Here is a 25,990-nt window from a genome sequence, read left to right on the forward strand (position 1 = left end):
TTTTAAAAGATTCATTTTATTTATTTGAAAGGCAGAGCGGCAGAGGGATGGAGTGATGAACGGAGTGGGTGGTATCTTCCACTTGCTGATTTACTTCGCAAATGGCTGCAACGGCCAGGGCTGGGCTCTGTCTGGGTCTTTCACATAGATGACAGGGGCCCTTGGGCTGTATTCTGGTGTGAGGGCCAAAGACTGAGTGGAGCTGTCTCATCCAAGGCCAGGGGATGTAGGAGATGATGAGGGCCGCACAGATGTCTGAGATCCAGGGTTTCCACTCTTGGCCGTGGGTGCTCTCACTCTCCTGCTTAGCTGCTCTTGGGACTCTCGTTGGTTACCTTCTTTGTCTTAATGTCTGTTGCAAAGGCACGTTCCCCCCTCCACTCTGTGTGTCTTTCTTTCTTTTCTTCTTTAAAATTTATTTTTAAACAGATTCAATATAAATACAATTCTAAGATTACAATGGTATTCTCTCCCTCCTTCTCCCTCCCTCCCTTTCCTTCCTGTCTCCCTTCCTTTTTTTCTTTTTGGTTATTGTTGTTTTTAAGATAACATTTTTTAATGTACATTACAGTAAAGGACTTAATGTTTCACCAAGTGAAAAGTTTAACAAGTGAAAAGTGAAAAGGATCCCAGGGTGGAGGGGATATAGGCAAGGGCTATACACAGTAATGGAATCCTGCTAGCCCTGAATTCTGGTAGTTCCAGCATGTTTCCTGGTTGGGATTTTACCTGGGCCTCATGGCCTCTCCAGTTTCTCTATTAGGACTTTACTGCCTGATAGCTTTTTCTCATCTCTGAACTTAGTCCCAGTCACACTCACCTTATAACATCCTTATCTAAATCACAGCTACACCTAACCAGCCAGGCCACGGTCTGCCCTAGTTCCGTTTCCCAGCTGTTGTCTCTCCAGCTGTGACCAGTGGGCAGGGGGGTTAGAGTTCCTTGAATCAAGCTTTGCTTTCCCTGGCGCATGGGTTAGTCAGGCGCTGTGACTGACTTGCATAGTGGGGTACTCCCATTCATTGCCATGAATTTTCTCCACTCTGTGTGAGGTTTCAGGCCTCACAGTCATGGGCAGTGACCTTCAGCTGAGCAGTGTTATCATGGCAAACAGATCCTCAAGCTTCCATGAACTCAAAAATCTCATTGCCTTTGAGTGCTATGGATTAAGAGTAAATTTTAAAAATCTTTGATCTCCAGTTGATGGAGATTTCATTGTGCAAATATGTTCAGTGTCATAGAACGCAAGAGAGGTAGCAAAGTGGAAACTGGTAATGACTAAATAGACATTTTCTAAATGATACCTCTTGATTTCTTTACCAGTATGTTAAATTTTGAAAATTTTAAATTTTTTAACTTCTGCATATGAGAGAAAATACCAGTATTTGTCTTATTTCACTTAACAAAATTATATCGAAGTTAAAAAGCCATAATAAAAATAAAAATATGTGGTCCAAAATACAAAATACTCACATTCTGTTGTATCTTTAATTTATTAAAAAGTTTTGTTGTGATTATGAGTGTACACTTTTTTACATCATTTAGTAATAATTTTTAAAAGCATGTTAATGTCATGATTATATTTTTATTTTAAAATCTTTGATTCTTAATTGACAAAATTATACATATTTCTGGAGTAAAATGTGGTATTTGGATACATGTAGACATTGTGTAGTGATGAAATAAGAATAATCTAGCACCTCCTAAATTTATCGTTTTTTGTGATTTCTGAGTGGAGTGTTAAATCTTTGCACTCTGAAAAAACCCAAGTATAAATAAAATAAATAAAAATTTTATGAAAAATGAAAAAAATCTTCATAGAGTTTTTTAAAAATATATATTTATTTATTTGAAAAGCAGAGGTATGGAGGCAGAGGGAGAGAGAGAGGTCTTAAATCTGCTAGTTTACTCCCCAGATGTCCACAATGGCTGGAGCCAGGAACTTCTTCCTGGTCTCCCATGTGGGTGCAGGGGCCCAAACACTTGGGCCATCTTCTACTGCTTTCCCAGGCCATAGCAGAGAGCTGGATCAGAAGTGGAACAGCTGGGACTTGTACTAGCGCCCATATGGGTTGGGTTTCTCTGCTACACCACAGCACTGGCCCCTCATAGAATTTTAACTGTAAGTTTGTTGATGAATGAAATTAGACCTGTCATGAATATCGTCTGAAAATCAAAAACATGTAGAACAATGTAGCCAACTGTAACCTACAAGGCATGGCAATTCTAGGATGACCCAAGGAAATCCCCAAGAATAGAGACCTACCCCTTCCTTCCTGTGCAGCGCTACAGTACCCCTACTTTCTGTTGGTAATGAGAACAACCACCTTGGTTCACAGAGTAGCCCCATTTCTGCCTGTAATGGAAACCCCAGAAAGGCCAGATGACACTTCTTCCAATGCATCTGCATTTTTCTGTCTTCTGGTGGAAGCTTTCTTCATTTAGCATAAAGATCTCCCATATAGCAAAGTCCAGAGTCACACCGACCCTCATGTTGATGCTACACATTACCCAGGTGCTTCGTGACCTAAATAAGAAAAGTCTGAAAAATCCTCTGGGTGTAAGTCTTCCCAAAGACATGCCTTTATCCATGGCAGATGGGGGAGTCTTGGCTCCATGTTGAAATCACCTGAACGTCTATAGAAAAGCAATCCTGAGGTCTGAGTCCCACCACAGAGTTCCTGGAGACCGGAAGAGTAGCCAGGGTGGAGAGTCTCTAGTCTCTACTTGTAGAATTAAAGAAGGAAGAGTGGGGAGGAGAAAATTCAGGATCCCCATGCATGCTCCCTACTCTAGTTGAAGCAAACCAGAATGACTTCTGCAAAAAGGTGGCTTGTTAGCATAGAGGATGTACATGCTACAGTCTGCTTCCCACTCTTCAGCACTTTCCTTGTTTGTACTTTCCTATAATTGACTTGCATTGGCTGTGAATTTAACATAGGTTAATAATCTACAACTTTAAACTTTCCATCTACTTTCTGGCTTCATCAGTCCCCAGATTTTAATTGAGCATTCTCTTAGAAAATGCCTAAAAATTTGAGCTCATCATTTCTTTTTCTTAAACCTTTAGGTCTGTTTGAAGCATTCAACTCCCTCCTCCTACCCCATTGCCTGCATCCCTCATAACATTCTGGCACAGGGGTCTGCCAAAGCCTTGACTTTAAGTAAGGCTCGTCATTCCCCCTGTGATTAAGTGGCTATTTCACATTGCATGTTTTCTTACAATCCATCCTCTACCACAAATCAAGTCATCAACCCAGATGAGCACTTCCGGGGTCACCTGTTGTATGCAGCCACTTCTGTGAGCCATTACATTGATGGGGGTTCTAGGTTGCAGAATACAGAATCCATTCTAGATCATTTAAGTAGACAGGCAGGATCAGAGAACTAGAGGGGGATACTAAAGAAGTACCAATGTTTGGGAAAAATACCAACCACATCACGCCTTTGCTTCTGCTTCCTGGCATGTGACACTGCTTATACACCAGAAGTGTGTCTTGTGGGACTGAACCCCAGAGTTCCTTATAGCTTCCCTGAAAGAACCCCCATCAAGGATCAGAGACTCATAAAGCTCACTTCTACCTCCAGGTACCACATAACTGCATCTCCTTGGTAGACCTGCAGCCACATGGCACAATGCTAGCGACAAGGAAAACTGGAGGAGGTAGTTTTTAGCTTTGTAGCTTACCACATAGAAAGCAGAAGCAGTGTGCATTATTTGTGGAGTGAACCAATCTATCATTTCTACAGTGGATTTGAGAGTGCCTGAGGTCATGTGCCACACTGGAATAGGAAGTAAGGGTTGTGGACAGCTTACACATGAAGAGTTATCTGAATGCCCAATGGTCCTCCTCACCCAGGTCCTCATTGCCCAGGAATTCTCCATTATGCAGTCATTTCTTTGCTTGCTCTTCTTTATCTAAATGATCTCTGAAAATGCAGAAGCCTCTAGGAAGAGTTTAAAAGTTATTAATGTTAATAATAGCTTAGTTTCATTTATTTAACAATATACAGTGAGCACCTGCTTCTTGCCAGGAACTCTTAGTGTCAAGGGTATGTCCAGGATGCACCCCGTGGAGACTAGGCATGACTTCTGCCCTCACACAGCTTACAGGTTAGCAGGAAGATGGACATTGAAAGTAACTGCACAGGTCGTTAACTCCCTATAACTGTGGAAAACTTTGTGAAATGACTATTTCCCTCCTTTCAAAAGCAAAGCACCCAGCACTGGTGTTGTGATGCAGCAGGTTAAGCCACTGCTAAGGATGCCCACATCCCATACCTGAGTGCTGGTTTGGGTCCCGGTTGCTCTGCTTCTGACCCAGCTCCCTGCTAATGTGCCTGAGAAGCAGCAGATAATGGCTCAAGTACTTGAGTTTCTGCTACCTCTGTGGGAGACCTCGATAGAGCTCCTTGCTCCTGGCTCCTTCAGCCTGGCTCAGCCCTGGTTGTATGGATGGAAGTGTATGCTCTCTCTGCCCATGTCCCCCTTTTTGTCTCTCCCTCTGTCTTTCAAATATTAAAAAAAAGCAGACTACTACAACAAACTGCAGTTTGTTTGAGTGTGTCTTTCAAGATATTTGAAATGACAAATAGCACTGTTTTAGAGCTATGTGTGTGTCTAACTCTTCTAGGGCATTGTATCTTTCCTAGTACATGTCTTTCATTTTTTTAAAGAGTTTTTATTTATTTATTTATTTGAAAGAGGTAGAGAGGTGGGAGGGGTGTCTTCCATCTGCTGGTTCACTCCCCAAATGGCTGCCATGGCTGGAGCTGAGCTAATCTGAAGCCTGGAGTCAGGAGTTTCTTCTGGGTCTCCCACACAGGTGCAGGGGCCCAAGGACTTGGGCCATCTTCTCCTGTTTTCCCAGGCACATTAGCGGGAAACTGGATCAGAAGTAGAACAGCCAGGACTTGAACCAGTGCCCATATGGGATGCTGGTGCTGCAGGATGCTGGCTGTGCTATCTGAGATAGTAACTAATAAAACACACTTATGTTCCTATTTCACATAGTATATTTAAAACACATAGCAGATGGCTTTAAAGATAATGGATAAAATTAATATTCCAAAATATTTTTAACTATAAGAGAATAATTTTGTATTCTTAAGATGTGGTAAAGTGTGTTTTTAAGTAAGATAAGAAAAGCAGAAGTCCTAAAAGGGAAAAAGAAACTATTTTAACTGCCTCATAGTTTCTTAGTAACCACATGCATTGTGTACAAAGATCAAAGAGAGAATAAGCCCTTAGCCTAGGGACTCAGACACCGGTTAAGATATCTGTGTCCCAGTTGGAATGCCTGGGTTCCATCCTCGGCTCCAGCTCCTTATTAATGCGGACCCTTGGAGGCAGCAGGTGGCTCCAGAAATTTGCTTCCCGTCACTCATGTGGGAGACGAAGCTCCTAGCTCCAACCCAACCCAGTCCTGGCCATTGCAGGCATTTAGGGAGTAAACCAGTGGGTATGAACTAACTCTTTCTCTCCTTCTCCTCTCTCCTCTTCCCTGTCCCCTGTCCCCTCTCATCTCCCCCCAGCTTCTAAAATAAATAAATAAAAATTTCAGAAGATCAAAGATGGAAACTATATACTGGGAAGAAATATTCGCAGTATATATGGGGAGAAATCATTCCTGTGAGAAATTTGTAGAAGCGGGAAATGAAATAGGTATTTCAGTAAATATAAGCCCAGTGAAATGAGCTCTTAACTAAGTATTAAATTCTGAAATAGCAGATGTGAAAAATCGTAGTATGGTTTAAATTATCTGTGGGAATTTCATAACCTGCACATATAGTATAAAAGACACATTAAGATCGAAAAGCTGATAGTCTGTAAATTATACATTGTTTTTTCTTTTTAAAGATTTTTATTTTATTTACTTGAAAGAGTTACAGAGAGAGGTAGAGAGATAAAGGTCTTCCATCTGCTGGTTCACTCCCCAGTTGGCCACAGTGGCCAGAGTTGCACCAATCCAGAGCCAGGAGCCAGGAGCTTCTTCCAGGTTTCCCAGGCAGGTGCAGGGGCCCTAGGACTTGGGCCATCTTCTACTGCTTTCCCAGGCCATAGCAGAGAGCTGGATCGGAAGTGGAGCAGCCGGGACTAAAACTGGCACCTATATGGGATGCAGGCGCTTCATGCCGGGGCTTTAACCCTCTGCGCCATAGTGCCAGCCCCAGTGTAAATTATACATTCTAAAGTGAAGCTGAAGAGAATGAGGACCACGAAAATCCATGTGTCTGAGCCTTCAGATTTTCCTGCCTTTAAGGGACCATCAATACCCTTACAAGGAGACGTGGGATGGGTAGACAATGCCTCCTTTCCTGCAGTCTGCTTTTATGTTTTTGAAAGTAGTAAACCTCTCTAGGCTTGATATTTATTTATAGGTTAATTTATTTGGAAGCAAATGTATATGAAAGAACCTAATGACAGTGCTGGGACTCACTTAGACCTTAGCAAATATATGCTGGACCTGAATTTGAATGTTGCTTAGTAATGAGACCCAAGTGAAAACTCTGGGAAAGTTGTTTGCATGACCTTGGTTGGCTGCCTCTGTTTCCAAGTTGCTGTCTCCTGCACAACCACTGAACAGTGTCCTTCTCTTGTTCTGTAACCTGGCTTCAACACGCCTTACAGTTCTGGAAGAACATACTGATGGAAGATAACATTTAAAACTAGCAAATTCTGAGCTGCCGAAGGTGGATGGGAAATGGTCACTCTTGCACACTTTAGGTAGGAGTGTAAAGTATTTAAGCTTCTTTGGAAAAGTCCATTCTTGAAGAGAAATAAAATCACCCATCCTCTTAGTGGCAAACACTGAAACCAATGCAAATGTTTATCAGTAGGAAAATACTTGAATAAATTATGGTATTACACTCCAGGGAAAATCATTGGCCTTAAAAAAGGGGAGGAGGAGTTTTTATCAGGGGAAAAGGGCAGGTGTTGGACAAAGGAAGAAACTTTCATTGCAACATGAGGAAGTTCCAGCAATTTAATACATAACATGGTGCCTGTGGTTAACACTGGATTGTGTACTTACAGTATGCATCAATGTTTTTTAAAAGCTTATTTGGAGGGTGGGGGGGAGCAGTGCTGTGGCATAGTAGGCTATACCTCTACCTGCAGCACTGACATCCTATATGAGCTCCAGTTTGTATCCTGGCTGCTCTTCTTCTGATGCAACTCCCTGCTAATGCGCCTGGGAACGCAGCAGAAGATGGCCCAAGTCCTTGGTCCCCTGCACCCATGTGGGAGACCCGGATGAGGCTCCTGGCTCCTGGATTCAGATAGACCCAGCTCCAGTCATTGTAGCCATTTAGGGAGTAAACCAGTGGACTGAAGATCTTTCTCTCTCTGTCTCTCCTACTCTCTTTAATATAAATAAATATATCTTCTTTTTTAAAAGCTCATACAGGATAAATAGGTGAGAGAGATGAAACTAACAATTGTAATAACCATTTCTCAAAACGCATGTGAATCAAATCATCGTACCGTAAATCATTCCATTGCATTTGTCAATTGCATCTCAGTAGAGCTGGAAACTGTAAAAAGGAGAGAGGGATTTCTGTATGTATTGATTAGAACACTGTCCATGTTTCTCGTAAATAAATTGTTAATAATAAACAGCATCCAGTACTCGCTTTGTTGAATGCAAAAACTAAAACCCGACTACAGAACACAGTGCAAACCTATGTATGTGTGTACATGTTTGTACACAGTGTGACAGGATGTGCCCCAAATTGTTTGTAAGCCACAGCACACAGAACATCTGGATCGGCAAGGAAAGAGTGAGACAATCGTTCTGTTTCTTACTTATCTGTGGTTTGAAGGCCTGAACCAAATCGGTGGTAAGAGGAATTCACAGGCAACCAGGAGAAGTGCTGTAGAAATGGAATGGATGGGACTTAACGACGATTTGCATGTGAGTGGGAGGCAAAGAAGCCAATGCCGGCTCAGGTCCCCAGCCTGAACAGCTAGGGGCAGTGCTTCTGTTTATAGAAACCAGGCTATCACAAGGAGGGGAAGTTGATACTTTTTATTGTTGCCAGCGGAGAGGTGATGAGTTCAGGTTATCAATCACAGCTGTGCCGCTGCTTGTTTTTGGGCATAATTGTTCCTGCAGGAAAACTTCTTGTCTCAGCCTTCAAACCTCAACAACTTCTGCCTTAGTTAAAGGGCGGATTCCTGGTGTGTGATTTGTATCTGGAAGGTGTGTGTTCGATGTTGCTGGCTAGTGGCATTTCATTAAATTATGCAACTACCAAGAGCTAAAAAGTGTTATTATGTTACCGGATCTGTGTATTTCCAAACAAAAGAATTTTCTTTCTGAATCAGAAAAAAATATAAGAACATAAATAATCTCAAGTATGTAAAAGAAAAGTAAGCTTTCCTATTGTGTACAAAATCGCAGTCTATAAAATATGACCTGTATGATGTTTTCCGTGTGTTTCTTTGGTGTTGCCTTTTGCACGGCCTTTGTAACTCAGTGCCTAGTAAATTAGTAAGAGTGTATTGTTGGCCAGCGCCGTGGCTCACTAGGCTAATCCTCCACCTGCGGCGCCAGCACACCGGGTTCTTGTCCCAGTCGGGGCGCCGGATTCTGTCCCGGTTGCCCCTCTTCCAGGCCAGCTCTGCTGTGGCCCGCGAGTGCAGTGGAGGATGGCCCAAGTGCTTGGGCCCTGCACCCGCATGGGAGACCAGGAGAGGCACCTGGCTCCTGGCTTCGGATCAGTGTGGTGCACCGGCTGCAGCGGCCATTGGAGGGTGAACCAATGGCAAAAAGGAAGACCTTTCTCTCTGTCTCTCTCTCTCACTGTCCACTCTGCCTGTCAAAAAAAAAAAAAAGAGTGTATTGTTGCTAAAAATATCCCAGAGGGAGTCTTGCAAAGATCTTTTAGATTTAGAAGTAGCTTGTGTACTTTTTATTCATTAGAAGGCATCAGGAGAAATTTAGCACCATTGAGAATTTATTTCTTACAAATGCTGTCAGAATGCTGGGTGAATTTATTCCTGTATAATTATATCGTGTTTTACGTTAGGCTGGAAGCAGAAGTGTGAAATCCTTCAATATGAGATCTTTTGCATAGACAAACAAGTCAACAGTCAGCTGAATAAATCATTTTCATTTTTATTTTCAGTGATGTGAAAGTCAGTTGCTCTTGCACATCTTTGTTCCTAGCCTTGATTGTATTTTTACTTCAGATGTTATCCCTGGGTGGATCTCTCTTAGATGAATTATATGGTATCTTCCATGGAAAATCTTTTTCATATTACTTTTGAACGTGCCAGTTGGAGTTAAAATGGAATATTTCCCTAACTGTCATTTTTTATTTTGAATCTAAAGTATTTCATGGATTTCTAAACCTTCAGAGAACTGGGCCATTATGATATTGTGCTGGATCACAAGACGATTTATTTTATTGACTAATTCTTATAATTTCGGTTAAGGATATGGTCCTCCACTAGAGAAAATAGAACAGAGATAATAAATTTAGTATTTTGTGTATTTTCTGTCTTCCAGAAATTAAACACCGCTGGAACCAGTAATGCGGGTGTCCCCTTGGCTGATCCAGGAATGTACCAGTTGGACATTACATTAAGAAGGGGTCAAAGTTTAGCTGCCCGCGATCGAGGAGGTAAGAGCAAAAGAAAAATACCCTTTATTCGCTTTGTCTGTGTGTTTGTGATGAGTATTGTTTCCCTTATGATTGTTTAAGTTACAAGAAATAACCAAATTTTGGTTAAAATTATAAAAACTAATATAAATGTTTTAGAAAATTATTTTAGAAATTTTTAGAAGTGTGGGTCCAAAGGTGTGGTTTAATACATTACATGGCTTCTTTGACCATGGAGGAGCAGGCATTGATAGAAGACTCAAAATGCTGATTGATCTGTTCCCAACCCTGAGAGCAAGAGCTCTGTGAACCTACTGACAAAAATCAGACCCTTGTGTTTGGTTAGTAACACCGTTACATAGGTGAGGCATGCATTTGAAGCCATTTCAAAAGCTACCTTGAAATTATTTGGTTGCATAGATCTACTCTGTTAAATTGAAGGATCCAGGATTAGTATCTCCCCAAAGCTGCAGAGATTCCCAACAAGTGATCTTCTAAGGCTTAGTAGTTCCTTGCAGTGGCCTCATGGTGGATTAAACAGGTCTTTGGAGGCCATGAGGTAGCACAAGGCAAGGCAAATGCTGTTGCATGCCTGGATTCAAAAGCCCAAGTCCATCTCCTGATGGGCTAGCCTGGGCCACAAGAGGGATTCCTTGAACCCAGAGTAGAGGCAGGACTAGGGATAGATCTCAGACAATGCAGTGTCCTTTGCACATTTTAAATGCAAGCTGTGGAGGAAGCAGCGTCCTGAGAGCCCCCAGTCCCGTGGAAGCTGAATTCGTGTATGACTTCTGCTACCGGGAGAAAGGAGCATCCCTAAGCCTACGTTGGCCCGTTGTCAGACCAGCTGGGAGTGCCTCTGGCATCATATAGTCTTGTTTTTCTTCTCTCACCCTATTGACTGCCATACTTAGGGAGTAGGAGGAAGTAGATTAAGGCTGTACTTTGTAGTTCTGTCTCCTGTCTCTAAAGGAATAAAATAGATACATGCTTCAGTATGATACCAATATTTGATTAGTTCTAGAAAATATATCAATAGTACATTCAATTTTTAGATAAAAAGTTATAACTATCAGAATATCCTTAATGAAAGAAGATGTGATTGAAAATATTAGGATTTAAGCAGGAAGGAGAAGTTTTCAAAATTGGCCATCTGATTTAGTGTTTAGGGGCAAATGTTCATTGAATTGAACTGTGTGTCTCAAAAAGAAGTTACAAGTGGATTCGAAAAAGAGAATAATGCTAATAGCATAGTAATTTTTTGCTATATTTATATAACACTAGCTAGTTTTTCTCATGTTCTCTATATTACATCATTTGAACTGAAAAAAAAAAACAAGTTGACAACAAATCAAAGTTCACTCTTGAATATGACACACACAACTATTTTAAATATATAGGCATACAATTATTTATTATAGCATTGTAGTTATAAAGTATCTGAAACACCTAAATATCCATAAATTGGAGAGTGAATAAACTATGGTGCACTTATTGGGAGAATACTATATAGCTGCGAAAAATCTCTAGGAATTCATGTGGAACAATTGACAGTATATTGCTAAGTTCACTTAAGCAAAGTGCAAAAGAGTATCAATAGCACACCACACTTCATGTAAGAGTTGGGGGGTATGAGAAGTTATGCATTGTCTGCTCATCTGTGCAAAAAGAAAAAGAAGAAATTAAAGCCAGAAACTAACTAGATTGGTAACACAAAGATTGTAGGTAAGAACAGGTGGCAGGAATGGGGGGTTGAGAGTGGGGTAGAAAGGGTGAGGAGGAAGTGGCATGTCTCAGCACATGCTCTTAGGTGGTTCTCTAAGCATCGTGGAATCCTAGCATGCCAGAATAGGTGAACAAATCCACCTGGATGTGGGAGGAGCCCAAAGCGGGGTAAAACAACCACGCCTGTGGGGAGATGAGCGTAATAAAACAGCTCATGGGAGACACCATGCATGCAGACTCTCGAGCGTGATTATTGTGTGATGATTTCATTTGCATACGAGGAGCTAGCAAGTAACTCTCTTAATGATGGAGAGGGAGGTTTCCCACTATTGAGGAAGAAATCACAAACAGAGGAGGCTGGAAATAACCCTGTGGGGTTAGACAGCAATCAGGAGGAGCTATGGCATTTAATAGAGATCCAGACAGATAGAAATAAACATGGCTAGATGGATGTGTGTGTATGTATGTATGTCTGTGTGGGTGCGTCACGTGGATTCCTGGATCTTTCTGTTGAGATCACCTAGCAACTAACAAAGGTAGAATGACAAAACAGCAATCAACACACCCAAGGCTCAGCTATTAGTTTTGAAATACAATTTCTCCAATACAAGTAATCAGGAATCCGAGAGAAATGATTGATAGCAGACCTGGGGCAGAGGAAGAACAAGATGAGCCTGGAACATTTTCCAGTGCAGGAAGGGGAAGCCCTGAAGGCAGGATGTCAAAACAACACAGGAGCCAACTTAAAGGAGGTCCTAGCGCTCATGGCTAGGACAGTTTCAACAAGAAAACAAACGATAGTAATATAACAGCTTGCCATCTTTAGAACGAAATAAGTATCTATGAGGTCATTCTGATAAGAAACAATGGAGTTGGTAAGTAACCGGGGAGAAAGGGACAGATTTTCCTTGTGGTGGAATAAAAGGATGGGGACACGGAAATAGAAAATCAGCTTTTCACAAACATGGCACTAATGATTGTAGGCCAAAGTCTTTAGTGGTTGCTAAAATTGTGTGTGCAAAATTATGCTGTGAAACAGAACATTTACAGCGTTTCAAAGTTTTTCTGCACAGACCCGTATAAATTACAAAAGGAAACATAGCAGCTTTACAGTTGAGAAAACGTAGAAGATTCTACCTTCCCCAAGCTATCCAAGTTGCCATGAAAAGTAACAGGACATGCAGCTCTCACATACTTCCTATTTCAGTGAAATTCTTATCAAAAAGGCATAGGTTCCTTGCAGTCACCAGCAAACACCAAGCAAACTCTGCAGCCTGGGACACCTGTCATCTGAGCTAACCCTCTGCCTGCGGCACTGGTACCCCGGGTTCTAGTCTCGGTTGGGGCGCCGGATTCTGCCCCAGTTGCTCCTCTTCCAGTCCACCTTTTGGACAGGGTGTGTACAACCTTGCACCATCGTTCTGCACTGCTGTGAGTCCACACCTCACTGTGTGTGCACCACTGTCTTTCTCATAGTTGCAAGTTATTCTGTACGGCCTCTCTACCAAAACTAAAATAATTTTCAGTAGAAGCAGAGGACCGTTGTACTAAGGAAAGTTGGGAGAGAAAATATACTTTGTAGGAGTGAAGACGATTCCTAAGAGTTTAAAATTCCAACTCCAACCAGCCTCTCTAGTTTACTCATCTGCCTGGTGTTATGGTTTGGATGCTGAGTGCCCTCCCCTAGAGGCCCCTGTAGTAAAGAGTTCATCCTCTGGGTGGCGCTGTTGTGGGGGGTGATGGAGCCTTGAGGAGGTGGGGCCTGGGGAGAGATGGGTGCGTGGTCTCCATGGGGACTAGGGGACCCTGGTTTCTCATCCTCTCTCTCTGCCTCCTGGGGAGTTTCCTCCTCCACACGTGCTCTGCCTTCTGCCATAGGACCTTTGCTAGAGCCTGCACCACCCCATTCAGACCTTCCACCTCCAAATCTGTGAGCTCAAAAAACCCCTCTTTGCTTCATGAGTAGCCTGTGTCAGGCATTTCATGATAGTAACCAAAAGGTGACTAATACACTTGACAAGAGTGGATTTTTTTATTTGGTGTATATAAGATTTTTAAATAAATATTGAGATATTTAGAGATATATATAAATATAGAAATGTAAATATTAAGATATTTAAAGGGAAGAAACAACCTTAGTGAAATTTGGGATAGATTATTTCTCTTCCAGCCATCTATGAATCACTGCATATTATACATTTGATTGGGTAGATAGTATTAGGTCAGTTTATGATGATTAGTGGGATAGTTACATGAAAATGAACAGTGCTTGGGAGCACTGAAGTTAAGTGGGGGTACGCTTTTGAAAGCTTGAACTGAAGTAATGGGTGTGGAAGGGGAGAAAGAGCGGAATATTTGAGGGGTGATCAAGGCACTATCCATTTTTGCTTGGGATCAGTTGAATGAGGGGGCTGAAAAAGCAAAAACCATTGAAGCTTTAAGATCTGTGGTTCCTGGGAGTCATGGGGACTTTGGAAAGGATGTCCATAGCCAAAACACTTGCAGTAACTCTTACAATTAGTAGAAATGTCCCAGCAAAACCGAAATGTTCTTGCCCATTCTGTCTCATGTCCCCGTTGCAGAGAATAGTGGCGGGGAAAACACATTTCCTCCACCACCACCATCTCTGGAAAGTGGTTTGAACTTCCCAGAATCCTCCTTCATTTGTAACAGGCACCCAAGCAGGCTCGGCAGTCGGAGCTCACCATCATTCCTCTGTGTTTATGAACTGTTTCCCAGAGCAACCACCAGATGCTTTATTGAAGTGATCCTACCTTTTCCCGAGGTTTGTTATCTCTGGTTTAGGCAGCCTGATCCTGGGGGCATCTGACACACATAAGTTCAAAGCCATTTCATATTTTGGCTACTGGTTGAGTGAGAAGTATAGTCTTGATACTGAAGTGACAAAGTTCCAGAGTTAGCAAATAAAAATGCAGGATGCTTATTTTAATTTGAACTGCAGGTAAATAATGTGTTATCTGTTATAAAGATATATACATTTGTCTTCTAACATTTGAGATGTATTTCTAATTTTTTGTTTATATGGAAATATGATTGGGGATCATTTTATCTGGCAACTCCATGCACTTGTCTTAGAAAAGGGCTATTTGAATTTTAATTATGTTGGGCTTTTTAGGTGAGACATTTTTTGACAGATCTTGTATGGCCGTCTATCAAAGTTGAAATGCAGTGATTTGACATGGTTATTTGTACTGTTAGAAAAAAATCAGACCAGTGTGGATATGTCTTGGAAAAGCAATTTCCCACAATTGGATTTCTTGAAAATTGGATCGTGGAGGTTTGAAACATTTACTAGAGCTGCCTTCACAAATTACCCACAGCTTAAGGCTTCAGACAATGGAAGCTTACTCTCTGGAAGCCAGCAGTCCAAAACCCAGGGTGTGTCAGGACAGCACTCCTGCAAAATGCCTTAGGAAGAATCCTGCTCGCCACTCGTAGCGTTTGGTGGCTCCGAGCATTGCGTGGCTTCTGGATGCCTCACTCCAGTCTCTGTCCCTGTCTTCACATGGCCTTCCCCTCTTGTCTCTGTCCCCTCTTGTCTTCTCTTATAAGGACACCAGCCGTTGGGTCTTGGCTCTCCCCCAAATCCAGGGTATCTCATGATCCTTAACTACATCTTCCAAGACCCTATTTTCAAATAAGGTCACATTCATAGGATTTGGTCTTACCCTGGTCGCTGGTCCCTGTCAATTCTGGACCCAAGTTAACCTATTCCTGGAGAGAGTTCCTTCTCATCATGGACCAGGAACACATTTAAATATTTAGCAAATCCATCTGTGTGAACTTGCTGATTATGTTTCTATTTATAACAGCATTACAAATCCCTGCATTGAGTCCAGTTAGAGAATCTTGCTCCACTCTGTGTTTCTCGAGTTCTGCTCTGGGACTCGGATGTGTCGCTGTCACAGAGGAGCTTCCAAGTGTTTGGAGAACATTGTGTTGGGATGAGTAAGATTTATAGAAACCTGGAGGACAGGCAGGATTTCAGAGTTTACTCTGAGCTAGGCTTCACTTTTCTCATGAAGCCTCATTCATTGAGAGCTGATACCAGGTAGAAGGCAGCTAGATCTGAGGAAATAAACAGGAGCACCCTTTCCCAGAGAAGACATTCAGTGTAATAAAACCACAGTGTGCTCCGAATGCTAAGTATAAACAAAGTTCTTTTCAAGGTAAATGGCCTGTCGTCCATTTTATCGTTAGTGTGTGCTACGATCAGGTATTGTTTGTTAGGATCGTGTGCTGGAAGCTTGGTCCCCAGGTGGCAGTCATGGTGGCTGTGGGCGGTGGGGAGGGTGAGGGGGAGTAAGGAGGAGGTCTTTGGCTAATTGAAGGCATGCCCTTGATGCCCTTGGAAGGGATTAACGGATGTCTCACGGGACTCTGTTCCTGCCAAAGGATTCTTGTACAAGCCTGGCTGCCCTGCCTCATCCAGTCTCTCTCTGGCTTCCTGTTTGCTGATACTGTTCCATTGCGTTCTTAAATGGGTCCCAGTATCAGAGATAGTATAGACTGATGCTTCTTAAAACAAATCTTTTTTTAAATGTTTCAGTTATTTATTTTGAAAAGGGGAGAGAGAGAGAGAGAGAGAGAGAGAGAGAGAGAGAGAGAGAATATGAATAATCTCCTATCTGCTAGTTTGCTGGAGAAAGAGGGAGAGAGAGGGCAAGAGGCGCGGCGGAGGGGGCGGGGTACTTCCCATCTGCTAGTTTGCTCTCCACATGCCCGGGGCTAGGTCAGGTTGAAGCTGGAGCTGGAAACTCAGTCTAGTCCTCCTCTGTGGATGCCAGCGGCTCGAGCACCTCAACCATCACCTGCTGCCTCCAAGGGTGCACATCTGCAGAACCCTGAAACCAAGAGCGGAGCAGGGTTTCAAACCTGGCACCCTGATACAGGATATGGGCTTCCCAAACACCTGTTCCCCTCCCCCAAGCAAATCTTAATCCAGTGGAAGTTCAGGAAACAGAGCATTGTGAATATTCCCTTTTTGCCTGATGGAGAATGCAGCTCGCATCATCAGAGAGATGTATCTCTGAAGAGACTTGAGACTCTTTCCTTGGACCCTCTTCTTTGAATTTATATGGCCTTTAAGGGGTTGTCTTGTTAAAGAAAAGGACTGCCCTGTTATATATTTGTGCTTAGATCATGAATTGGATGCGTTACTGGCCACTTGTTTTTGCACTTCCTTACAAATGATGGCCATCAGATGTAGACTTGTGTTACCCAGTATAGGCGCAGTTGTTAACATACATGTTGAGGTTCTTTCTTTAACCAATATCCTACCCAGTATAGACGCAATTGTTAACATACATGTTGAGGTTCTTCCTTTAACCAGTATCCTACCACTGGGGAAGGGGAGATCGTTACAAAGCAGTCGTGGTGACTTAGTTTTAATGATAGCTATTTCATATAGTCTATGATCTTAATTTCAAATGCACACACACAGACACACACTCAAGAATACTCAAAAAGTTTGTTGAAATGGAATCAAAAGATAAGTTTAGGAGTAGACGTTTAGCATTTAGGGAGTGAACCAGCAGATGGGAAAGCTCACTCGCTTGCTCGCTCTTTCTCTTTATCTCTCATCAATTTATACTTTTTTTCATAGCCTTCATTTCCTGGGAACTTTTTGAAGACCACTCCTATACACACACACACAAACACACACATGCACACATATATGTATAAGATTCTACAGAATACATATATTCTATTCTGTTTTTACTGCTTTTGTAGATGTAAAAAATACATCATTGACATAAAGCCTCCCTTGCTTCATATTTATAGTCAAATCATTACAAAACTCTGAAAATGACTCCAAGTTATAGATGATCAATAAATATCCCATTTCCTTCAGCATTATATAGACTTCTTCAGTGATATTTTTAAGAGTAATATTTTGTTATAAATGAATTTGACTCAGAATAACTATAATTTAAGTCAACATCTATTACCAAGTGATAATTGTAGGCTTAATCTAGTATAGAAGTGCATCTCTGGGTTCTGTTCTTAGACATAGGGCCCTGGAATGCACCTGGGCTTAATTAGCTTGCAATCATGGTTTTCATTATTAAATTTTTTTTACATTTTATTTATTTTTAATTTATTTGAATGGCACAGAGACAGAAAGATACAGAGAGAGTGCTCATCTGCTGGTTCACTCTGTGCACAGCAGCTGAGGCTGGCCCAGACCAAAGCCAAAAGCCTGGAACTCAGTCCAGGAGTGCTGCTCGAGTGGCAGGAACCCAAGAACTTCAGCTCTCACTGGCCACGTTCCATGATGCACACTGGCAGGAATCTGGATTTGGAAGCAGAGTCCGAACGTGATCCCCCACATTCCCATGTGAGATGGGAGCAAACCGAGTGGTGTCAACCACTAGGCCAAATGCCTCACCCCTATGTTGAGACTTCTTACAGGATAGTTTCCATCTTGGTCTAACATAAAGCAAATTTTGTGTGTTCCTGGATTCTTTTGTATTTTGCCTATATGAAGATATAGTCTCAGGAATTTAGTCACATGTTACTTTAAATCAGATCATATAAATTATGCAAAATTAATCTTTCCATAAAGATTAAAAGGTCAGTTGGCACAGTGCACCAGTTAAGAATGAGCTCACCCATTTTTGGTACATCTGTTTGATATATCCAAACCTATATATAGGCCCATTGATTAAGATTGAGAAGGTATTTGGGGGTCCAGTGCTGTGGTGTAGTGGGTGCAGGCATCCCATATGGGCACCAGCTCAAGTCTCAGCTGCACCACTTCTGATCAAGCTCTCTGCTGTGACCTGGGAAAGCAGTTGAAGATGGCCCAAATCCTTGGGCCCCTGCATCCACATGGGAGATCCAGAGGAATCTCCTGGCTTGTGGCTTCCATTCAGTGCAGCTCTGGCCATTGCGGCCAATTGGGGAGTGAAACGACAGATGGAAGACCTCTCTCTCTCTCTCTCTCTCTCTCCCTCTCTCCCTCTCTCCCCTTCTCTGTGTAACTCTGACTTTCAAAAAAATATATATTTTTTAAAAAAGAGAGAAGGTATTCATTTTAATTGACACTAACTTAAATCTTCTGAATTTAAGGTTAAGGCAAGAGCAAAAAGAAAGATACCTTACCATGAAGTAAAACATTAAAAGTAATCCTAACGATGTTAATAACAAATACATTTAGGTTTGTCTCTTTACCATCACAAGATTCTATTATTTGCTGATATTGTGTTAGTAGTTTATCACAGAGTCGTTTGCCTGTAGGTAAAAATTTTTCTGGAAATTTTGATTTTGAAGTCCTCTTGCACTCTCAGGGAGGAGTTTACTCAAAATGGCAGTTTCAGATCCCAATTCAAAACCTGCACCCACCAGTTTGTTCTTGGTAGCCCCAATGGTCTTTTCTACCAAGGTCTTGAAACTGAGTTTCCATGTGGTTTCTATAGGAGACACACTCTCTGGGATACAGCCAATAGTAGCAATCTTAAGGCAAGCATGCAGGGAGAACAGAGGCCACCCATTGTTGAAAGATGGATGCTTCTGGTGAACTGATTCCAAAAAATGATGATATCAGGGTGGAAGAGAGTAGCGTCTTCTATCGTAAGTGAGTGAATTAGCAAACATGCACGCCTATACTTCAGGTGATGATGTTAACCTGGAGGTAAATGGAGCTTTACGATCAGTGCTATAGAGCATATGCCAAAAGCATCTTCAATCAATTAAAGACTTTTAAAATTTAAAATGAGCTCTTCCTCAAAGTAAACTTCATTGCAGCCACTGCCTCATCCCAAGTTCATGAATATGAGCCTGTGTCTCTTCCCCCTAGGAGGGAATGGGGTAACAAATCCAAGGAGTAACACTTCACCGACACAAAACTGACCTTGACTGAGTTGAGATTTGCATTGTATTTTGAAATTATTTTTCCATATTCCTAACAACAGTATTCCTCGCCATTCAAAGCTCTTTGGTTCAACTAAACATCAGATTTACAAGACTATCTGAAGTGACATTCGACATCAGTTCATTGAAGAGCAGGATAATAGGACAGCAATTGGGGCTCAGTAGCAAGATAGCATCAGGCGTCTGTCACTCCAACCCCTGCTACATAGTGATCAGAGTCATCTAGAAGTTCCCTTCCCGGGCTTTCCAAGTAATATTGTGCAGGTGCAAAGACACAAGATCAACAGGGAGCATGTTGGAAGCCATTGATTTCTCAAGGGAGCCAGGATCTCTTGCAGCTACATCCTAGTCATGGTTTCCAAGGACATGACCAGTTATACCAATCATTACACTCGGGAAGCCCCAAAATATGTCTTCCTATCAGATTCTTCTCCTTTCTCAGTCCAGGTAGAGTTTATAAAAAGGAGGTCATTCTTACCATATGTTACTTAGCAACATAGTTATACTATTTAATCAGGTTGCCAAGAAAGTAGAATGAAATGAACCAAAGTCATATTCTCATGCAGAAAGGGGGAAAAGCATTTCCTGCACTTGGGCAAGTGATGAGAAAATTAAAGTATGACCCATTCCAGTCATCCCCCCTTGCACTCTAGTACCATGGGAAGGTGCGGAAACAGCCTTTGGTGCTACCCAGCAGCAGTGCAGGAAGCTCCAAGGGTAGTTCATGTATAAAAACACTCTGTATGTTTTATTAGTCCTGTATGTTTTATAGCCTGACTTCAGACAATAGCAAAATCAAAGACCATTTTCAAAAAAGTACCCAAGTGCTCAAGCACAAGAAGGAGGTACAACTTCAGCTGTGTTAAAAGCAAGGTGATGGCCAGCTCAATAGGCTAATCCTCCTCCTAGCGGCGCCGGCACACCGGGTTCTAGTCCTGGTCGGGGCGCTGGATTCTGTCCCAGTTGCTCCTCTTCCAGTCTAGCTCTCTGCTGTGGCCCGGGAGTGCAGTGGAGGATGGCCCAGGTCCTTGGGCCCTGCACCCACATGGGAGACCAGGAGAGGCACTTGGCTCCTGGCTTCGGATTGGCACGGTGCGCCGGCCAGAGCAGCCATTGGGGGATGAACCAACAGAAAAGGAAGACCTTTCTCTCTCTCTCTCTCTCTCTCACTGTCCACTCTGCCTGTCAAAATAAATAAATAAATAAATAAATAAATAAATAAGCAAGGTGACAGTACTTTGACTATGACCCTGTCAGAATAAGATCAAAGTCGGCGAACTCAAAAGGCTTCCATAGCCTTGGCGACTCATGACTAAAGCCTAGGGAGATTACTGACGCCATAAACAAGAGTGTCAAATTATTAAGTCAACAACAGGAGTCACTATGTACTTACTTCTCATGTGGGATCTGTCCTTAATATGTTGTCCAATGTGAAGTAATGCTATAACTAGTACTGAAACAGTATTTTACACTTTGTGTTTCTGTGTGGGTGCAAACTGATGAAATCTTTACTTAATATATACTAAATCAATATTCTGTATATAAAGATAATTGAAAATGAATCTTGATGTGAATGGAATGGGAGAGGGAGCAGGAGATGGGAGGGGTGTGGGTGGGAGGGAAGTTATGGGGGAGGGAAAGCCATTGTAATCCATAAACTGTACTTTGGAAATTTATATTTACTAAATAAAAGTTAAAAAAAAAAAAAGCAACCGGAATTCGGAAAAACAGCCACTAGTTTAGCAATGTTAAGGTGCCTGCACATGACAAACTCTTATTATTCTTTCTGTTCACTGGTATTTTAAATAATTGACCATGATCATAAAATACTCACAATTCATATAAACGCAGGCCCTTTTGAGGTTCTCTGTTCAGTTTGGGTGAGGCAAAGCCTTCCATCTACACAGAAAACAAACACATTTTCCTGGCCTTGAATTATCAGTGGCTCTTTTTCTTTCTAAACTGCCAGCCTTCCATTATAATAATTTTAACTGTTCCTTATATGTGATTTCTACAATGTACCTACTGGAAGAATAAGATGCTTTATTCTGCACTCATTTTACTCTTATCATTTGAATGCTATTTACCTTACAAGCATATTTACATATTGATGAAATATATAAATACAGGTGAGTATTGTAGTACAAGTTAAGCTTGTAAGGACAGGTTAAGCTATTGCTTGGGTTGCCTGCATCTTATAGTGCAGTGCCTGATTCAAATCCCAGCTACTCTTCTTCTGATCTAGCTTCTTACCGACGTGCACCCTGGCAGGCAGCAGATAGTGGCTTAAGTGGCTGGGTCCCTGCCACCCATGTGGCAGACCTGGATGGAGTTCTCAGCTCCTGGCTCTAACCTGGCCAGCCCTGGTGCTGAAGGCACTTGGGGAATGAACCAGTGAGTGGAAGATGGAGATCTCTTGCTCTTTCCTGTCTCTCCTCTCTTCTTTTCCTTCCCTCCCTTTCCGTTGCCTTTCAAATAAATATAAATGAATAAATAAACTTTAAAAAAATGCCTACATAGGAACTACTCAGTGAATTCTCATTCACACTGGAAGTTTTGGGTGACAGTGATGTGTTAGTGGAGGGTCATCTGTTACAACAAATGTGGCACTCTGGAACAGGATGATGGAAGACGGAAGCTATGGTGGTCTATGTATTTTCTGCTCAATTTTGCTATGAGCCTAAAACTACTATAATGAATAAAAAACCAAATTTTTAATAAATAACACTACCTAATGGTGATCAAATCCTTTTGCTCTGTCATTTTAATTGATCAGACAACAAACATCACACATTAATTACTTCAAGCCTCAAAGTTAATTATAGATCCTGGAGTTTCCATTTATGTTGACATTGCAAAGCAGTATAACCATGCTTTAGATTAAAACTCCTCAGAGGAATATAGGACCCTAAATATTGACTCAAGGATCCAGAAGGAATAGCTGGAAGCAATGCCTGAAGTTTAGGACGAACATAATTTTTAAAACAAAGATGTCACCAAGAACGAGAGTGGATCAGCTTGCCACTCACTCAAAAGCCAGTACTTGCAAGAGTTAACATAAGGAAATCAGGCTTACAGAAGAGCCCACGGCCTGTGGAGGTGGTGGAGCTTCCTTCCCCAAAGACTCTTTCAGATCCTGAAGTTAGCCAGAGAGCTTGTGTGGGAGCAGAAAGGGAGAGGTAGAGGAGGATGAGGAGCTAGGGGTGCCATGCACAGGGCCAGCTGCAAGCTGGGCAGACACAGCGGTTCTGTTCAGCCTGCAGTTGCAAATCCAGTCCTCTGAGCGCGCTGACCACACCAGATCACTTGGCAACTTCAGCCAGCTTTCTCAACATCAGTTTCTGGCGTTCTCAAGCGAGCATGGTTAAGCAGTTCAGCTAAACACAGGTCTGATTAGTCACAAAGTCGGCAGTTAGCTTTGGTGGACAAAATGGAGTCATTTGAGCTCCAAAAATCCTACTTGTTCTAATTTAGTGCCACATGTATTAACATGCACACAGGCTTACATTTGTAATGCGAGCAATGATCATTTACTTGTTCTATAAGACAAATATAAAAATGCCCTGCTTAATTCTTCCAGCGGAGAATAAATGGATTTACATGAGCTAAATGTTTCCTTTTCATTATTTCCCAGTCACTGATAGAAGAAAAGACATTCAGCTGTCAGCTAAGCCAACTTAACAAAGCAGTTTCAGTTGTCCACATATTTTCTGTGACCTTGGATATTAAGGGCAGTTTATTAAGTGTTTCTGTTCTAGAGCAGGTGTGTGTGTTGGAAAGCCAAACACAAAAGCCTTGGTCTTTTGCAAGGGAAGGTTTGTTGTAAGGCGGCTAAGCGAGGAGTCTGGTTCAAATCGGCCTCCTTGCTCAGTTTTACAAGATCTTTACTGAGAAGGGGGCGAGCAGTGGAGATGGGACATGGGGATTAATCAGTTAGCTGATTAATAGGAATAGCCAGGAAGCCTTGGTTCTTCTGTGCATGTGTGGATCAGCTACCTGCCTCTTCAAACAGTGCATGTTCAAAGATGGCAGCCGTAGCATCCTTGGCAGGGGGAGATTTTGTCTCCCATTGGTTGAATTTGTTCAACAATCTGGGGACAAGGGCAGTCTTGTGCTTTTGACTGGTTTGAGCCAGTTCTGTTGCAACAAAGTTCCTTGCTTTCCTTTAAGATAAACTCAAGCTGTTGATTAGCTCCCTTTTTATTCCCATGCAGGGTATGGTTTCAAAGCTGAAAATTATTTTATAATTATTTAACATTTATTTTCCAAGTGGTATTAACGTCTTTAAATCTTGAAGTCTTAAAACAGGTTTCTTACTGACGAACTATTACTGTTGCTTTTGATCCTCACCTTTTCTTATTAATCAACATACCTATTGATTGTAACTCTGTCATCCCCTCTTGTGCTTTTTTTCTTCCACTTATGTGGAACAAGGGAGGTTCTAATCTAGAATAAAGAACTCCTTATTCAGCATTTATACACCTATTAATGTCAAGCCCAATCAAAATATGAGCTGCATCCAATTTGAGAGGCCATATACTCATGTTAGTTTCTCTCCAAGAACAGGCAAAGGTACCTTGTCTAAAGGAATAATTTTGTCTTAACATTGTTTATGGGGCAGACATGTGGTGCAGCAGGTTAAGCCACGGCTTGGGACAGCTAAATCCCATATCGGAATGCCTGGGATGGAATGCCACCTGTGCTTCCAAGTCATCTTTCTGTTAATGTGCCTGGGAGTGGGAGGTGATGGCCCAAGTTCTTGGGTTCCTGCCACCCAAGTGATAGACCCAGATGGAGTTCCTAGCTCCTGGCTTCAGCCTGACCCAGTCCCAGCTGTTGTAGAGGTTTGGGGAGTAATTCAGTAAATGGAAAATTCTCTCTCTCTCTCTTTCACCTTTAAATAAATAAATTTTTTAAAAATACTGTATAGGAACAGATCTTTTATCCCAAGAAATCATCTTGCTCAATTGTTTGTCTTTTACAAATTAGAGCTATGTTTTCAACTCACTCTGGAGCAAAAGTATGTCTTCTCTTTGAATTCCAGTGTACTCAGCTGTACAATTCTTGCCTCTTTCATTTTTAAAGTGGTTATACTCATCTAACTAGATGTTCTCATAAGGAATACAGGAACCCCTACATTTTAGAGAAGCTCTAAGAAAATGCACAGTTGTAGCTTAAGAACAGTGATTCTCTGCGTTTGATGCCCTGACCCACAACCTCAGAATCACTTTAAAATTTGCAAATTCTTGGGCCCCACCCCAGAAATACAGAATCGTAAACCCTGGGATCTGGGTTCATTGATTTCTATTGGTTTTATACCTTTGTCAAAGCAGTGATTAAAAATATTGTACCACTATAGTTTTAATGATCTGTGATTACTTTAAAATTTACTGTGTATGGGTGAAATGGTCATTTTTCCATTCAGTTATTATTTTTAGCTATTGTCTATATTCCCACTAAAATGGTCTTTTTGCTTTTTACTTGTTAAGCTTCTGATCCAGTGAAGTATTAAATCTTTTTACTGTAATGTAAATTTGAAACATGTTATCTAAAAAACTAAAAAAAAAAAAAAAAAAAAGAAGGGAAGAGAAAGGGGGATGAGAAAGAGGAACAGGGAGGGCGGAAGGGACTATCATTGTTTTTAGAATTCCATCTGCAAATCACATTGAGTCTGTTAAAAATTAATTAAAATTTAAGAAATTAAAAAATGTTGATAAGAAGTATATGAAACCAAGTGTAAATTTTGACACATGAATGAAACAGAATTTAAAACAAATACTTTTAGTTTGTATTTACACAAATTTTTTGACTGTAAAAATAATTAAAGATCTTGTTTATCCTCTTCAATAAAAGAGTTTTTCACTGATATTGGATCAAATTAATTGTAATAGCTTGATTGAGGTATAACTGACTCATAATAAACTATACATATTAAAAATGAAAAAAGGTAAAACCTGTGCAGGAAAAAAGGAACCCTCTAGGTTCTTCTGATGCATGCTAAAACTTGAGAACCACTGATGTAAAAGATGCCCAAAGAATCTCTATCACCAACATATGCACAGCCTCTCTCTCTCTCTCCACCCCTCCCTCTCCCTCTCTCCCCCCAAATATGAGGGGTTTTCTAAATGTCCATGGTTAAGATTTCAGATATTTTTATGCCAACACAAGCTTATCTGTGAACTTCATTTTCTACAGACTGTTTTGAAGTACGTTCAATCATTTGCAATCACAAGTAGACAACCAAAAAACCATCATGCCGATACACCATGTACTTTTAACTAATCAGTACCTGAAACAATAACTACCTGGAGAAAACCACAGGTGCAGCCGAAAGGTTTTGCTGAAAGATGCTGAGCCCATCAGGGTTTCTTTCTAAGAATTTAGATCTCAATGACATAGACAGCCACATGGAGCTCCTCCAATACAACAGACTACGGAATTAAATACCTGTGCAACCAGCCCGGCCTCCCCTTCCTGGACTTCCTGATGTCCCCTGAATTCTAAACTATCCTTCCAGTTTTCTGCAAGGCCTTCAGGCCTGTGTCACTCCTGCAAGGTCTACCATAGATGACCAGATGTCATCAACCACACAGCAGGAGTCCTTCCTATGGCCACTGGGCCTTGACAGTGAGAGAGCCCCGAACACGAGCTGGGGTGGCCACATCTCGGGAAAGTCTGGTAGTTTTCTGTTTACAGCTGGTCTGCAGGAGGTGTAAATCTTGCCTGCTTTTGTTGTTCCTCAATCTGGAGGCTGACATCA

At 41.6% G+C, this 25,990-nt stretch overlaps 1 protein-coding gene across 5 annotated transcripts in view; it reads left to right on the forward strand.

Annotated features, from left to right (window-relative positions):
• The window catches only part of MCTP1 (multiple C2 and transmembrane domain containing 1), a 614,838-nt gene that overhangs the window by 258,681 nt on the left and 330,167 nt on the right, over positions 1 to 25,990 (forward strand). For all 5 annotated transcript variants that reach the window (XM_062212394.1, XM_062212396.1, XM_062212397.1 and 2 more), the window contains exon 2: positions 9,516 to 9,630. In XM_062212394.1, the coding sequence (XP_062068378.1) occupies positions 9,516 to 9,630 (115 nt within the window). The remainder of the gene's footprint in view (positions 1 to 9,515; positions 9,631 to 25,990) is intronic.

Source organism: Lepus europaeus, chromosome 15, assembly GCF_033115175.1.
Source record: "Lepus europaeus isolate LE1 chromosome 15, mLepTim1.pri, whole genome shotgun sequence".
Lineage (NCBI taxonomy): Eukaryota > Metazoa > Chordata > Mammalia > Lagomorpha > Leporidae > Lepus > Lepus europaeus.